Source organism: Amblyomma mixtum, chromosome 6, assembly GCF_055824585.1.
Source record: "Amblyomma mixtum isolate Tamu chromosome 6, ASM5582458v1, whole genome shotgun sequence".
NCBI lineage: Eukaryota > Metazoa > Arthropoda > Arachnida > Ixodida > Ixodidae > Amblyomma > Amblyomma mixtum.
Genome location: NC_143017.1, coordinates 122,715,480 through 122,730,340, shown reverse-complemented (window position 1 = coordinate 122,730,340; position 14,861 = coordinate 122,715,480). Strand labels below are relative to the sequence as shown.

General features: G+C 48.1%; 1 protein-coding gene across 1 annotated transcript in view; it reads right to left on the bottom strand.

The window, feature by feature from the left end:
* Positions 1 to 274: 274 nt before the first annotated feature.
* The window catches only part of LOC149340251 (aminopeptidase N-like), a 31,525-nt gene continuing 16,938 nt past the window's right edge, over positions 275 to 14,861 (bottom strand). Inside the window, exons 14-22 of the mRNA XM_089550699.1 lie at positions 14,154 to 14,284; positions 13,605 to 13,660; positions 8,761 to 8,908; positions 7,747 to 7,826; positions 4,091 to 4,207; positions 3,083 to 3,250; positions 2,584 to 2,733; positions 1,784 to 1,865; positions 275 to 454 (exon numbers count right to left, since the gene is read on the bottom strand). Of these exons, the coding sequence (XP_089406825.1) occupies positions 275 to 454; positions 1,784 to 1,865; positions 2,584 to 2,733; positions 3,083 to 3,250; positions 4,091 to 4,207; positions 7,747 to 7,826; positions 8,761 to 8,908; positions 13,605 to 13,660; positions 14,154 to 14,284 (1,112 nt within the window). The remainder of the gene's footprint in view (positions 455 to 1,783; positions 1,866 to 2,583; positions 2,734 to 3,082; positions 3,251 to 4,090; positions 4,208 to 7,746; positions 7,827 to 8,760; positions 8,909 to 13,604; positions 13,661 to 14,153; positions 14,285 to 14,861) is intronic.

Here is a 14,861-nt window from a genome sequence, read left to right as displayed (position 1 = left end):
AAGCGTGACGATCGCAGAAACTGCAACCACAGTACGTAAAGCTGTGAGCCAGCTGCTATAAGAACAACTCTGGTTCTTTAGGGCTTGGACAAGAAGCGTGACGATCGCAGACACTGCAACCACTAGTTCCAAAAATTAGCCGACAGGTCACCGTCAACAGCAACAGCTAAGTGGGAGAAATTAACGACTCAGGTTCGCCTCTCTGCAAACTGCTAATTCGAATTGGCGGAACGGCTGTAGCTGGACACGAAACGAAAAGGAGGCAAGGCAAATTTTATTTCCCGTGCTCGACTTCCCGGTGGTCGAGGACGAAGCGCTTGTCGAGCCAGGACTCGACGTCCCGGTAGTAGTACGTGGTCCAGCGGATGTGCTCGCGCGCGCTCTGGATCATGTGCAGCACCTTCTCTTCCTCGCTGGGCAGCACGTCCCGGGTGCGCTCGTAAATTGAGTGCAGCTGCACAAGAGGGAGCCACTTCTTAGCACCCGCAATCACGTCACTCGTGTCACTCGCGCAGGAAAGGTATCAGCATCAGCCATGTTACCTTCATGGTAGGACAGATGCCTCTCCCATGGATCTCGAAATAGCCCTGGCCTGTCCCTCCCTGTCCGTGTCGCGGCTACCTCATCCCAGCAAATTGGCTGGCCCTGCCTCCTCGCGTGACGCTCATGTTCAAGGATAGCGCTCGATGCGCTATCCTTGACCTTATTATTAGCCTCGGAGCTTCGGCCTTATAGGTTGGTACTAGCATGATTAATCGTTTGTATACTTCCCTTTTCACGTATCCTTGAGATGCTATTAACTTTGGGGGTGAAAGATGAATGCTTCTGGCCATTATAATAAAACATGTAGCGCAATAGGTGCTGATAAAGGCCATGTGCGGAAAGAACCACTGTAGTGGCTGCGCTGAGCGCTTGCCGCGATTGAGCACCTGCAGTGCGCGATACCGCAGTCTTCTCTAGCGACTCGAGACCATTAGGGTAGGCCAGATTGAACTGTAAAACAAGGAAGGCGTAGAAAAGCAGGCAGGACACATTGAAGAGTTTCAACTCTACTGAAAGCAGTCCAAACCATGCGAAAACGCGAGAAATCGTGTTTTAGTTTCAGGCGACCTACCCAAATGGAATAAAAACAACTATCTTGGAAAGATGCCATCCTGCAGTACCTCTATTCTTCGCTGGGCGCTTCTTCCTTCGTTTCCCTCCTACTTTCACCGAATTTAAAGTTATTATGATCGCCAACGTCCTACGTAGGGCAAGATTGCTGCCGCTTAGCATCAGGAAGGCGCTGTGGGTACAGGGCGTCCGACAGCTTCCTGGCCTCATCGGCTCATCTCCGGGCCATGGCCAGAGAGTTCCGAAGATATCCAGATCCAAAAAGTGGATGCAAGAAGGTATTCTAACGAATTTCCTAGAAGTGAATATTCCCTGCTTGAAACTCCTTGCAGCGAAATATGGCGCTAGCTAAGTGCTCGACACAGTTCCTTTGGGCTTGATGGTATGTTTCCATTCTCAAGGAAGAGTCATCGATGAATGTACAGCGTAATCAGGAAAGATGTCCTGTGAAAATAATAGGAGATGCTCAACTATCCACAAACCCCACGCAAGTACTGGAAATGGGCCCCATGTACGCTGTCCAGCAATGACCAGACAAGCTTGAAAAAGGCTGCAGTAATACTTTTCATAGCTGAAGGACTATATTATTGCAGTGTTTCATAGTTTAAGCTGGCCTACCCGAATGGTACCGAACTGGCTAGTCCGAAAACATGCCATTCTCACGACTCACCTTCTCGAGCTCGCTCTCGTGCCGTATATTGTCCACTATGGTCTGCAGGATAGTGTCGAACAGTCCCTGGAGGGTGCCGTACCTGCGAGCAGTGACAACTGTGAGCAAGGAGTAAAAAACCCGGTCCAGCAACACAAGTCAAGGGGACCGAAAGCCTCAGCCCGCCAATATTCACTGATCAAGAAAACCCAGGCGGAGGCCAGCAATTTGGTACATTCAAACGCGTACACTTGAAAGTTTTATTGCTTAACAATCCGTGATCGGAAACTGATTCTTTGGGATGACAATGGGGAGCCATGTAATAAACTGTCAGTTGAGCAGTGCGCGCATGTGTGCTTGCTTGTTGAAGGCAACGTAGCGCTTCCAGGTGCTGTCTTTCAGGCGAGAGCAAAGTACACAGTTGAAGCCGTCACATGCCGGGTATCCGTCGAGAAAAAGGTGTCCGGCGGTGTACGCTTAATGATTTATCGGTGCTTCGGATCGAGCGTTCGTTATGTGGAGACCAAAGAAACAGAGGGACAGGACGCTACCACGGAGTCGTTTATCCAAAGTTAAACGCGGTACTACCAGCCGTCTTCTGCTGGCATCTGAGTGGCGGGCACCTAAGCTTCTGCTCACTTCTATGAGGCTCCTTCTTTCTTAAAAATCGACCACACCTTCTGGACGAAAAAAAAAAAAAACTGACAACAAGTAGTCATGGCCTTCACTTGAACCGTTTACTAATACGAACCATACCAGGTAGACCACCCACTACATGATTCAGCAAATGTGCTCTGCGTTGCGCGTAGCTGTGATCGTACCGGTTGAACATGGCGCCCTGGTGGTCGGTTATGAACCGGATGACCTTCTTGCTGCTCGAAACACTGGTACTTGAGATGGCGTTGAGCAAGTTGGCGGCCTTCTGCGTCATCTCCACGCCGGAATTTTTGTTCACCAGCTGAAGCAGCAGCCTGCGAGGAGGAATATAGGCATTCCATCGTCGACAAAGACACGTGACAGAACGGTCAGGACCGAAATTCGCGAGCTCTTGCCAAACGCTAACTGTGTGAATGCTTTGGTTCCAGGTGTCTCACTGCACTACTCGGCAGTAGGAGACTATCAGAGTTGTAGTCCTACTATAGTGGATTTACTATAGTGGCTGACTTGACAAACTTGGCCGACCGACTGAATGACTGATTGATTGGCTGACTGACTGACTGATTAAGTTATTGGTTGACTGATTAATTGGTTGATTGATTGATTGACTGACTGGTTCATTGATTGACTGATCCATTAATTCGTTGCCAGTTTGCCACATACCTCTCAAGCAGCTGCAGGTTTGTGGTGCAGGAGAGTGCCTTGAGCAGCACCACACGCTCCTGGGTGTTGGCTGAGATTTCGTAGTGCTTCCATAGGAAGTTGAAGTCATCTTCGTTTCCGTGTTTGATGGCCTGGCAGAAGACGATTGGGCGGTACGAGTACGGAAGCCTGCGGGAAATGTTAGACCGCATATTCTTTTACCCGTTGCGAACGATTCGGCTACGCGGTGATTTTTTTTTCTGCTTTCTACTTTAATCCCACAACACGGCTGGAAACCGAACCCTGCGGGCCGGAGACCTTTGGCAAATGCGCTGTGCTACCCGGTTCGACGTTTGGCGAGAATGCAGCGACACCAATTGGAAATACATAGGAAGCCACAAGAACACCTCAAGGGAACATCAAGAATCTGTTAAAAGGGACAGTCTACTGCATTTTATCGACCATGTGTACCTTGCGGAAATCGATAGGGTATATCGATGTTCTAATACGGAGCATCATGTTTGAAATTACCCCGCTCTAGTGCCTGAATTGGATGCATCCAGTCGACGAGAGAGGACAGCAGTGTGTCGCGGTTGCAGCGCTTCCTACAAGATTCCGGCGCGGTTGGCTAAGAAGGCCGATGTTAGATGGCAGCACAGGGACTGTATGCATAAAGCTCCTTTATGTATGCAATCGGTGCCATCTTTTCACTGCGCGGGAAAGCGGTGGCCTTCGCTTTGTCTTGCTCATGTGTTCAGTACAGCAAACGCGCCCAGTTAATGTGTGACGCTTATCGGGTAATCTTAAGATTTTCCTTCAAGGCCATATTTTACGATAGAAACCAATATAATTTTCCTTCTCCGTGAGGAACACGGTTTTGAATTTGGCACGGTCATCATGTTCGGTTCCTACCTGCGATATGCTGCGTGCTCCTCTACTTTCCGTAAAATGATCTTGTATGGAAATTGATATTGGGTTATATTCTGGCTGTTAGGAAAAATAAAAAGAAATGGTGATATCTGGACGTACATGTGGTAAGCGGCGTCGTAGTTGGTCTTGAGGTTGTCGAACATCCTCCGGCAGAACGAGACGCACGGCGCGTGCTCATAGTCGCAGCTCAGCGTTAAGACCGAGGTTCGCAGTATTCTGGAATGAACAGGGCGCATTACAAGTACATACGAGTTTTTCTGTGGGCAAAAATGGATGGCCCACAATGTGTTGCTCGTTCATATTTGTCAAGGAGCCAAAGTTCCAAAAGCCAGATACATTTGAGCAGCAACTCGGTGATTCGATCCATAATGCGAATTAAAAATTATTTCTAATAAGTAATGAGCAATTACTCCCTTATTACAAATCTATTCCACCTTGGGGGATTCCCCTAAATATTTGGTCAAAAATTAGTTCTCTTTGTTTACGCACCAGAAGTACGCGATATAGAAAGGGTATTCAAAATTCCGGACTTGGGTGCCGCTGGTTCTTCGAAAGTTAAGCTCAGACCTCCTGGTACTCATACTTGGCGAGCAGGTCGAGCCTTCATGCCGTCCTTGGTAAGTTTGCAGTTATTGCATATTTTTTAACCCGTAGCCGTCCGTCGATTGGATTGGATTGGAAAACGTTTATTGTCAGCACTGAGCCCTAGTGGGCATTATACTAGGTGGCTTCGAGCCCATGGCTCTTGGCGACCTTGTGAGCCCACTCAGTGGCCCGGACTTGCGTCAACGGGTCTGAGCTGGCCAGTATAGCCTCCCACCGCTTTAAAGAAGGGACTGGCAGTAGGTCCGCCGGTTGCGGCGCCTTTCTGCAGCTCCATAAAATGTGGTCATATCCGGCTATCTCGCCGCATTGTTTGCAAGTAGCGTTGTATTGTGTTGGATACATGTGTGCTAGTCTCGACGGGCTAAAGAAGGCTCGCGTCTGGAGCCGACGCCACGTTACCTCCTGGCTTTTAAAAGAATACAAAAAAAAAAAACTTGCGGGGGAACGTATTACGTTAGCAGGGCAAGAAAGGAGTTCACTGCTCACGCTGCACATTTTCTATCACATGATCCGTGGTGAACAGAGAGACGTGGTATGAGACGGTGCGTTGTGGTGATGCAGCAATCATGTTATCACCGAATTCCGGGCCGTCGCACTGTAACGTTTTCCCGCGACCGCCGCAAAACGTTCCTGGGGTAAGTGGATTTTACTGTTCGGCCTTTTATATTTGTGCGCAGCCCAGGTCCTCACGAACAAAATGGTTGATTTCTCGTTCGAATGTCGGGTGTTATATGGCCTCGCTACGTTCTCGCTGCCCTCGATCAACGGAAATAAGGTTTGCGTTACAATGAGCACGCCATTCAAAATCCCGTTCGCGGGTCATGCTTCCTTCTTTGAACACTTGCTAAAGCACTGCCTTCGTCGCATTTTTTAGAGCGCGAGCTTTGATTAGCTGGTTCCTCAAGTCCGCGTCGTCATCAGCGTCTGCAGCGCCACCTGCCACCTGCCACCTGCCACTTTCCACCTCCCACTTGCCACTTTCACCTGCAACTTGGCACTTTTAACCTGCCATCTGCCTCGGTTAGTAGGTCTAAAGTGTAGAGAGGGGTATACCCCTCTCTAATTTTAGGGGATAGAAAAAAGACAGAAAATGGGAGAGGGAGGTAGGGTGAGAGGCGGTGGGTGGCCCTAGTGGCTTCGGCATCCGCCTTGGCTGTGGGAAGTGATTTATTCAAAACCCACAGAAACACACTGCACAGTATCATTGCAGTCCTGGGCAAGCCCGGATTCACCTCCGGCTGTCTTACTTTGCGAGAAAAAGAAAACAGTATAACACGTCTGTGTAAAATTCTTTACTGTCACACTACAGCTAACGCTAAAACATTCCTGTTACACACTCGTGACCGTCTGTAATTTTTATTGTGGGCTTTGACCCAACTCTGATGCGTATTAGCATCTATGTCCTCGAATTCATCGAGAGAATAGACACACGCCACACTCACGGCACCACAGAAGCGGCCGTGACGGGCTCGCACGAGACCCCACCGGTCTGGAGTCCTCTATGTCGAATTTCAGGACGTCGTAGCATTTAAGTATGTCTATTGCTGCTGTACAGATGGCAATCCCAACCTCGAAAATTTCGGATACTGTCTTGCGCGCTAAAATTGCCGTTGTACGCCGAAATGACGCGTAATTTATTTCATCATAGGAACCGTTATCAAAGCAAACGTTAAATGGACACTTCATGAAAGCAAATTGCGAAAATTATGTCATGAAAAGATCGGGGGATGGTACTCATGTTGATGAGTCCGATGCAGAGTGTCTCTTTTCTAGGCAAGTCTTCGGACTCCAGCAGGTACAGTCGCGAGCAAAAAAATATTAGCACAGATCACTGGCGATCAGAATAGGGATATCTCACCACTCAGCGCTGCGGTTCGCAGACGTGCCTAACGGGCAGTTTCCATGTTTGCAGCCTAGGCGGGGACGGCAGGAAGTAAGCTTTATCAAGCGTGCACCGCCCGAGTGTTGAAGTGCCGACCCTACGTGACTGTGCATGCGGCATTTATTTTGGCTTGGTTATCATGAGCAAAGATGGCTTCTTTTTATTACTGTTTTTTTTTTATGTCCGCGACGGTTTGTCAAAAGGAACTCGCGGGAACAACAGATGATAGCGCTGCTTTTAGCCAGGAACTTTGCTGGTCAGTGGCAGTCCGCTGAACCCCCCTAATACTGTAGAATGGGAACGGCCCGGCATTCTCGTTATCAGCCTCTTCGCCAGCCACAGCGCCACGCGTTGTCATTCCGGCGCTCTGGTGTTCCGTCATGTGTGCTAATCTTTTTTACCCGCGACTGTACAGGAGAGAGTGCTTCAAGCTGATGATTACATCCTGGTTGTGGTTTTTTTCGGCAATCTGTTACAGAACGTTTCGAGCAGCAGAAATACAGGGTGTTTCACCTAAGACTTTCTGCAATTTTTAAAAATAAGCTATTTGAATTAGATGCGCGCTTTTTCTGGCATAGCATTGTCAGTGGTGTAGTGCATCATAATGCAGCTAAGATGTGCTAACTAGAAGGCTTGTTAACCAATATTTAATAGTTAGCTTTTAAACTATTACCGTTGGGCTCCTTAATTATTGAGAGGCATGTAGCCCACCGTAAGTAATGTTCATATCCGTTTTTAGAATTTCGAGAACGTGATTATCCTCGGCGCTGTGGCCCGACAAATTTTGGCTATTTCGACGACTTAGGTTCACTGGAGAGGTTGCTTTACCTGCAAGCTTCTCAAACCGCATGTATTTTGGCGCGATGTAGGCGAAATTTGTTGGGCCACAGCGCCGAGGATAATCGCGTTCTCGAAATTCTAAAAACGGATATGGACATTACTTACTGTGGGCTGCATGCCTCTCAATAATTAAGGAGCCCAATGGTAATAGTTTAAAAGTTAACTATTAAATATTGGTTAACAAGCCTGCTAGTTAGCACGTCTTAGCTGAATTATGATGTACTACACCACTGACAATGCTATGCCAGAAAAAGCGCGCATCTAATTCAAATAGCTTATTTTTAAAAATTGCAGAAAGTCTTAGGTGAAACACCCTGTATAAAGATAAGGCAGCCAAGAATGAAAGCATGGGTGCAGCGAGAAATTCTGTTTGCTACACGCGCTCCCATGCATGTTGGCCAGGCGAAGGTGCTCACATTAGACTTACGATATCTGCATGGATTCATCTTTGCTCTCCTCGGACATCAGGCGCTCGTACTGGTTGGTGATCAGGTGATTAACGAATTTCTACAAGGACATCCAAAAGAGGGTAAAAGGAGCTGAAAACGTTAGATAAAGAATCACCTAGGCATAGCGCTATATAGAGCAGTTTAATAATTTCTCAATATTAATAATCTTCCTAGTACCGAATGAAGACCGAATGTGTGCACCACGGCATGACATATTTGAGTGCGGCATCGTGAACTGATCAGTAGCTGACATTAAAAAGTTGATTAAAAAGTTGACGGATGAGTTAGAGGGGCTACGGATCACTTACTTCCCCATTGCCTTTGCCCTCAAAATGGAGTCGACTCACTTAATAGCGGATAGTTTTACCTCACTCCAATTGTTCCTCCTTCCGCCAACAGCCGTTCTGAAAACTCCATCAGCTAAGACTCTCATGACATCATAAATGATCGATATGAACTTTATTGGTGCTTCTACCGAAGAGCACAACGGATAGCATCAGCCAGTTACCGTAAACTACCAGCGTCAAACAACGCACACAACACTGGCGCATTGAGGAAAACGTCTGATGGCTTCTGAAAAACCTTGATCTTACTATAGATGAGCCCACATTTACCGATGTAACGGCTCCGCAAAGACTTGCTCACCGCCTTATTATGTACATTTCTTTGAAACTAATAAAATCAAAGTGCAGGCCTCCAGTGCTCACGCTTATTTAGACTTACAAAGCCTCTAGTAACTCTTTCAGATTTTCGGACATTTTCTGCTGCGCAAGATTTATCTATTTGGTAGCAGATGCCTGCTCTGTTCCCACAAGCGTTCCCTTAGTGCTCATAGGGAGGCCTACACTCTTCAGCCTGTCTTTGCGAATTCTTATTCTTTGCAACATCCACAATAAAACTACGCGAGAGACAACCCTCCTACGGTTTTGTTTCTTCTCTCCACCACCATCTTTCGCGTCTAATGCGTTAGTGACGCGCGGCGATGCACCGACCTTCCACTTCTCGTAGACCTTGGTGTGCCTGAGGACAGGGTCTAGTTTCTGGAAGTTGGTCAGCGCTGCATTCCACGGCACGTGATGGCGCTCCTTGGGCAGGTATTCGAGCACATCGAACGCCAGGTCGTACTGCAGCTGCCCGGCACTGCACACATACGGGAAAACCATGTGTTCGAGAGTGTGGACTAGACTCTCCAGAAGGGACTCTAGAGCCGCTACTGCTACTGTAGCCGCACTCACGAAATACTGAGCTCGCGAAAAAAAAAAAAAAAAGCCGCCACCGTCTGGAAGACGTTGAAGTGACGAGCGTTAGCTGTTCGGTAGCGCCATCTACCGGCCATGTGATGTATTGCCACGTAATTAGGCTACTTTTCCATACCTTACGGCGAGCGGGCGCCTCCCGCCTTGAGGTCGGATACTTTTCACCAATTTGGGCCGAAAAAGATTTTCGACTCTTTGGTGGGCCATTCTTCCTTACCTCAAGGCGGTATGGCACGCGGCAGGTGGTTGTTTCTATAATGCTATTGTAGATAGCGCTACAAGTCTCAATGCGAGATGTGCTGTTTTCTAGTTGCTGCCACAGATGGCGCTGTGATCTCAAAGTGGCAGCAGACCCCATAAAATCTCGAAACGTGATGAATAGTTGCTGCCACAGATGGCGCTGTGATCTCAGGGTGGTAGCAGACCCCACGAAATCTCAAAACGTGATGAGTAAGAGCTAAACCTCTTAAAATAAGTCGTTTGCACATTGTAGTAGCACGGCAGACGACACTGCGCTTGTCGGATGCGTTGCCATGGAGCCATCGCACCACCCTGATAAAGGCTGCACACTTGAACTTTGGTTTACGTGAAACATATCTCCTTGAAATTCGTAAGTGTATTCCACTTAAATATATTTTAACCAAGTATCGGCGGAAATTCAAGTCGTTTAGGCCAACCATATAAATTAGAAAACTTTTCCTGCTAATTAAAAATTCGTGCTTTAGCAAAGATCCCAATTTCTTTGCGTTTCAAGACATGAAATCTGTTGAAATGACAACGGAACACAACGTTCTGAAATTTAGAGAAACTGTTCACAGCTATCGCTGTTTGAGCGTCCGAATAATGGCAGATGTAGTGCAAAATTGAGGAAGAGACCGCGTGATAAATTTTACGTGACCAACTGAAAATTTGCAGTCTGCACCAAAATGGCCCCCAACCACCTCAATCAGGACCAGAAAGACAGTCGAAAAAACAATCGCCTTGACTTCATGGAACGGCTCGAAGCTGCCTCTGCATTTCTGGAAATGTGATCAGACGCGATTTTTCAGCACGATCTGGAGACAAAACATCAAAATCGATGCTACGAAAAACTCCGACGTCACCAAGAATGAAAAAGGCGAGAATGAGAAAGTCACCAATGACGTGCTTAAGGTAGAATGGGTTCCAAAGGGCCAGGTAGTCGATCAACAGTATTACCGTAAGGTTCCGGCCAAGCTTAGAGAGCGAGTGAGAAGGAGGAAGACCGAATTGTTGGAAAAGAACGTTTGGATTATTAATCACTCCAGTGCACCAGCTCACAATTCTCTGTTCGTAACGCGGTTTGGTTTATGGTTTGTGGGGATTTAACGTCCCAAAGCGACTCGGGCTATGAGGGACGCCTAGTGAAGGGCTCCGGAAATTTCGACCACCTGGGGTTCTTTAAACTGCACTGACATCGCACAGTACACGGGCCTTTTTTCTGGACAAGAGGATCACAGTGCTGGACCACCCACCTTACTCGGCAGACGTAGCTCCGTGCGAAATTTACCTGTTTCCCAAGGCAAAATGTGCGTTAAAGGGATACTGAGGCGGTTTTCGAATCAGCTAACCTTCTAGGGCTTTGAAGTAGTGTCATTGCTGATGACGTCTGTGAAATTATTTTTCCATTTTGGCTAAAACAGTGGCGCAGTCACCAATTAAAAACACGATGTTTAAATTTCCCGCGCCCCGCGCGAGCTCAGGAGAGGGGAACAGCGGAGAGGGAAACCTCGTCCATGTCGGCCAGCGTGACGTCATGTTGAGGAGCCGGGGATGCTTCGGCGCACCCGAGCGCGCTTTCAGCGCGCGTTGTTTCTCGTGCTGCATGCGTTGTTCCTCGTACTGCGTGCGTTGTGACGTACAAAGCGTGTCAGCCGACCTTGAGAATCAGATTCAACAGGTACTACTCTGCGTTCGTGTCCACGAACAACTACGGCCGCGACTGTGTCGTCTTCCACTGTTTTCCGCAAGATCACAAGCTCGCAGCGCAACCGCTCGCTGCTGTGACGAAGAATTCAAGCCGACTAAAGCAAGCTTACTCTGCTCGAAACACTTTCGTAAGAGCGGCTACAGGCAGAGCTTGTCCTAGTGTGATCTCTGGAGATTTCTGTCGAAAAGGCGCGGCTGAACCATGACACAGTTCCATCGATTTCCTCGAGCATAAGAGGCATGTCACCATTCCGAAGAAGCGCCTCTTTTAAAAGTAGAAACACATGCTCACTTAGCCCCTGAAGAAACCTTATAGAGGCTTAAGCATGTGCCGCTCTCCTCAGCTTAGGTGCGGCCAGACCACCTGAGACGTGCTCAGCAAGGCTCGGTTAGTGATTTTATACTCTGTTCGACGTGTCCAAGCAAGCGAGCGACGAGCGAGCGACGAGCGAGCGAGCGAGCGAGCAAGCAAGCGAGCGAGCAAGCAAGCGAGCGAGCAAGCAAGCGAGCGAGCAAGCAAGCGAGCGAGCAAGCAAGCGAGCGAGCAAGCAAGCGAGCGAGCAAGCAAGCGAGCGAGCAAGCAAGCGAGCGAGCAAGCAAGCGAGCGAGCAAGCAAGCGAGCGAGCAAGCAAGCGAGCGAGCAAGCAAGCGAGCGAGCAAGCAAGCGAGCGAGCAAGCAAGCGAGCGAGCAAGCAAGCGAGCGAGCAAGCAAGCGAGCGAGCAAGCAAGCGAGCGAGCAAGCAAGCGAGCGAGCAAGCAAGCGAGCGAGCAAGCAAGCGAGCGAGCAAGCAAGCGAGCGAGCAAGCAAGCGAGCGAGCAAGCAAGCGAGCGAGCAAGCAAGCGAGCGAGCAAGCAAGCGAGCGAGCAAGCAAGCGAGCGAGCAAGCAAGCGAGCGAGCAAGCAAGCGAGCGAGCAAGCAAGCGAGCGAGCAAGCAAGCGAGCGAGCAAGCAAGCGAGCGAGCAAGCAAGCAAGCAAGCAAGCAAGCAAGCAAAGCAAAGCAAAGCAAAGCAAGCAAAGCAAGCAAAGCAAGCAAAGCAAGCAAGCACAATAAAGCAAAGCACAATAAAGCAAAGCAAGCAAGCATCGAAGCTCTTCATATGCGGCATCTCGTTTAATCCTAGCTAAGCAATTAAAATGAAAGCGTTCGACGTTGATTTCGGATGCAAATTTATGAGAGAAATGAATGCCAACCGAGTTTTTGCAAAAAAAAAAAAAAAACACCGCAACCTTACTCGGTTTCTTCATCAAGTTGTGGCAGCGGGCGAGTTGCAGCTAGCTTGGCTTTTAAACACACATATAGTTGGCAACTACTTCACTGAACCTAAACTGCAAATCTAGGAAGGGCGAACGTTTCCGAGGCAGCGATTAATATTTTCTGGCATCTGCTGAACGCGCCAGGAGTGAAGCGTATTTGTGCGCATATTTGGCCTGGTTTCCAGCGCACCATGATTGCGTCACTATCTTGTGGTCACATGCCTCGCAGTGCTTGGCCACTGCGCTTCGCTAATTTTGACACCAACTATGTGCTCCTTCATCGTTTCCTTGAAATACTTTCTTGCCCCAACCTGCAACGCCGGGTACTGAGAACAGGATTTTTTGTACACAGTGCTTTGGGCCTTTTCTTTAGGATGACGCCCTTCCGGGCGAGCCAGGAGGCGTCCGGTAGTGGTAATTGACTTGAGTATTGTTCGCACCCCTTCCTTTCCGAGAATACGAGCCGAGGTTGTGCTGGCACCTTTTACGCATGGTCTGCATCACGTCTTTGACGCTGGCTATGCTTGTGCTAGGCATAGAATTTTTTGCTTGTGTCTTTTTTTGTTTCAGGCGATACGCGGAATGAGCAAACTGTAGTATCCTTTTCTTCGGTGGTCAGTAAAAAAAAATAGTCGCCGTATTCGCTTTTACAACGACACGGAAAGCTGCGATCTGCCCTCAACGCAGCGCCGGATCCGCATCGGCAGCTTCTCCAGTCCTCAAAGTGACGTCACGACCTCTCTTGACCAATCACGGGCGGCGCCGCGCCGCGCGGCGTGCCCCGCGGCACAGGCCGCATATTTCGGCTAAAAAAGGCAATTCGCGCTTGTTTTTGCCTTATTTGGATGCGATATTCCAGTACACAGCATGAATAACTATAGGATGCCGCTGCCAGCCCGATTTTCAGAAAAAGTGCTTCAGTCTCCCTTTAAGGGAAGTCATTAACGAAGGAGCTGTTGAAGAAGGTGACACGTGAAGACCCGACGCACTGTTTCCAAAGTGGAAAATTTGCATGCAGTGGTGCACAGAGGAGGGGAACATGTTGAAGGTGACAGTAAACGAAAGTTATACCAGCAGTCGCGCTATTTATTTGCCACACCTCGTATAGCGTCCTTGGTGAGTCTTCCGAACAAAGAAGGAAAACAGTCAATGACTTGTCATTATTATTGCCGGTATTGTTTCTGTTATCCTGAGCTCACCGTACCCGGAACCTCAGCAAAGAGCGTGGAAGTTTTACTTAGCAGTATAAAATCACAGAGAAAATAGAAGACATATCAAGATATGCTTCTTTTGAGGAAAATTTTGAATAATCGTGTAGAAAGGCATGGCAGTTATGAAGCAGAAGGCGTAAATAGAAAAGCAATTAGCCGGGACGCACCGGGCCAAATCGAGTGCATCATCGATGAGCTGGGCGCGGTTGAACTCGTGAATCACCTGTAAAAGAAAAGACAATAGAATAAAAACCTTAATTTAAACAAACATTGGCGGCGTAAGTTACATCTTGAATAAACTCGCTCATACCAAATTTTCAAGCAAAAAACTACTATCTCAAGCCTGTATTCCGAAGATTCTGCACAGAGAAGCAATCACAGCGATGATCGTTTTTATTGCAGAATGTGAAAAAAAAAGGAAACAAATTGGCTCTGCAAACTTCATCACCAGATCAGAACGGGGTAACAGCACCAGCAATCAGTCCGCGTTGTGACGCTTCCAACAAACCTCCTTGTTAGAACAATGATCGACTCCCATTAGCATTTCCGGAATACATTTTTCCAGGGAATGAATTGGAGCTGTGGGTGAGCTATAATACAATCATCTCAGTAAGTGACAACAATTTCAAATATCCTGGTAGCCTGGTGAAACAGATGGTTATGAGTAGCGAAATTTCGGGCGCCGCAAACACGCGAGGAACCATCGACCCGCTCACCTTGTGGTCGGTTTCCAGTTGACCGATTAGAAGAAGCCAGTTGCCCTTGTCGTAGTTGACCTTGTAGTAGTAGGTTTCTTGGGCGTTGAGGAGCAGCCAATGGTGCTTGCTTGGCCCGGCGATCAGCTCGGCTGCGAACGAACATGTTTGAGCCGTTTGATCGTTTTTCGTAACAGCTTTATGCTAGGGTGGGATACATTGGTGTAACATTTAACGACAGCGTTTATAACCGAAACGTGCTGTGGCTGCGGGTTGATAAAAAGAAAAAAAATAATCACAGAAGGTTGAAAGGGTTGAGGTTGTTGTAGCTCAAAAAAAAATAATCAGCACAGAATAGGCACCTGAACTCTCCCTGCTACAGTGGTGCCCTGGGACTGTACACGTCTCACGTTGACATTTTAGTGAAGTCAAGGTACTGCGTACAATGCAGGCACAAAGTGTAGAGGCTATTTTGTGTACATGACGCAGTCACTCGGAAATACATCTTCGAAATACGTAGCGCGAAAAACAAGACACAGGCAAGGTGAAGACAGGACACGAGCGCTCGTGTCCTGTCTTCACCTTGCCTGTGTCTTGTTTTTCGCGCTACGTATTTCGAAGATGCAATTGCTCCGACTAGCCCAGTTTAGCTTACTTGTGCACTCGGAAATACCTAGTTTCGTTCGGGTAATTTTTCGTCTAAAAGCGGATTCATGGCGTTAGTGTGAC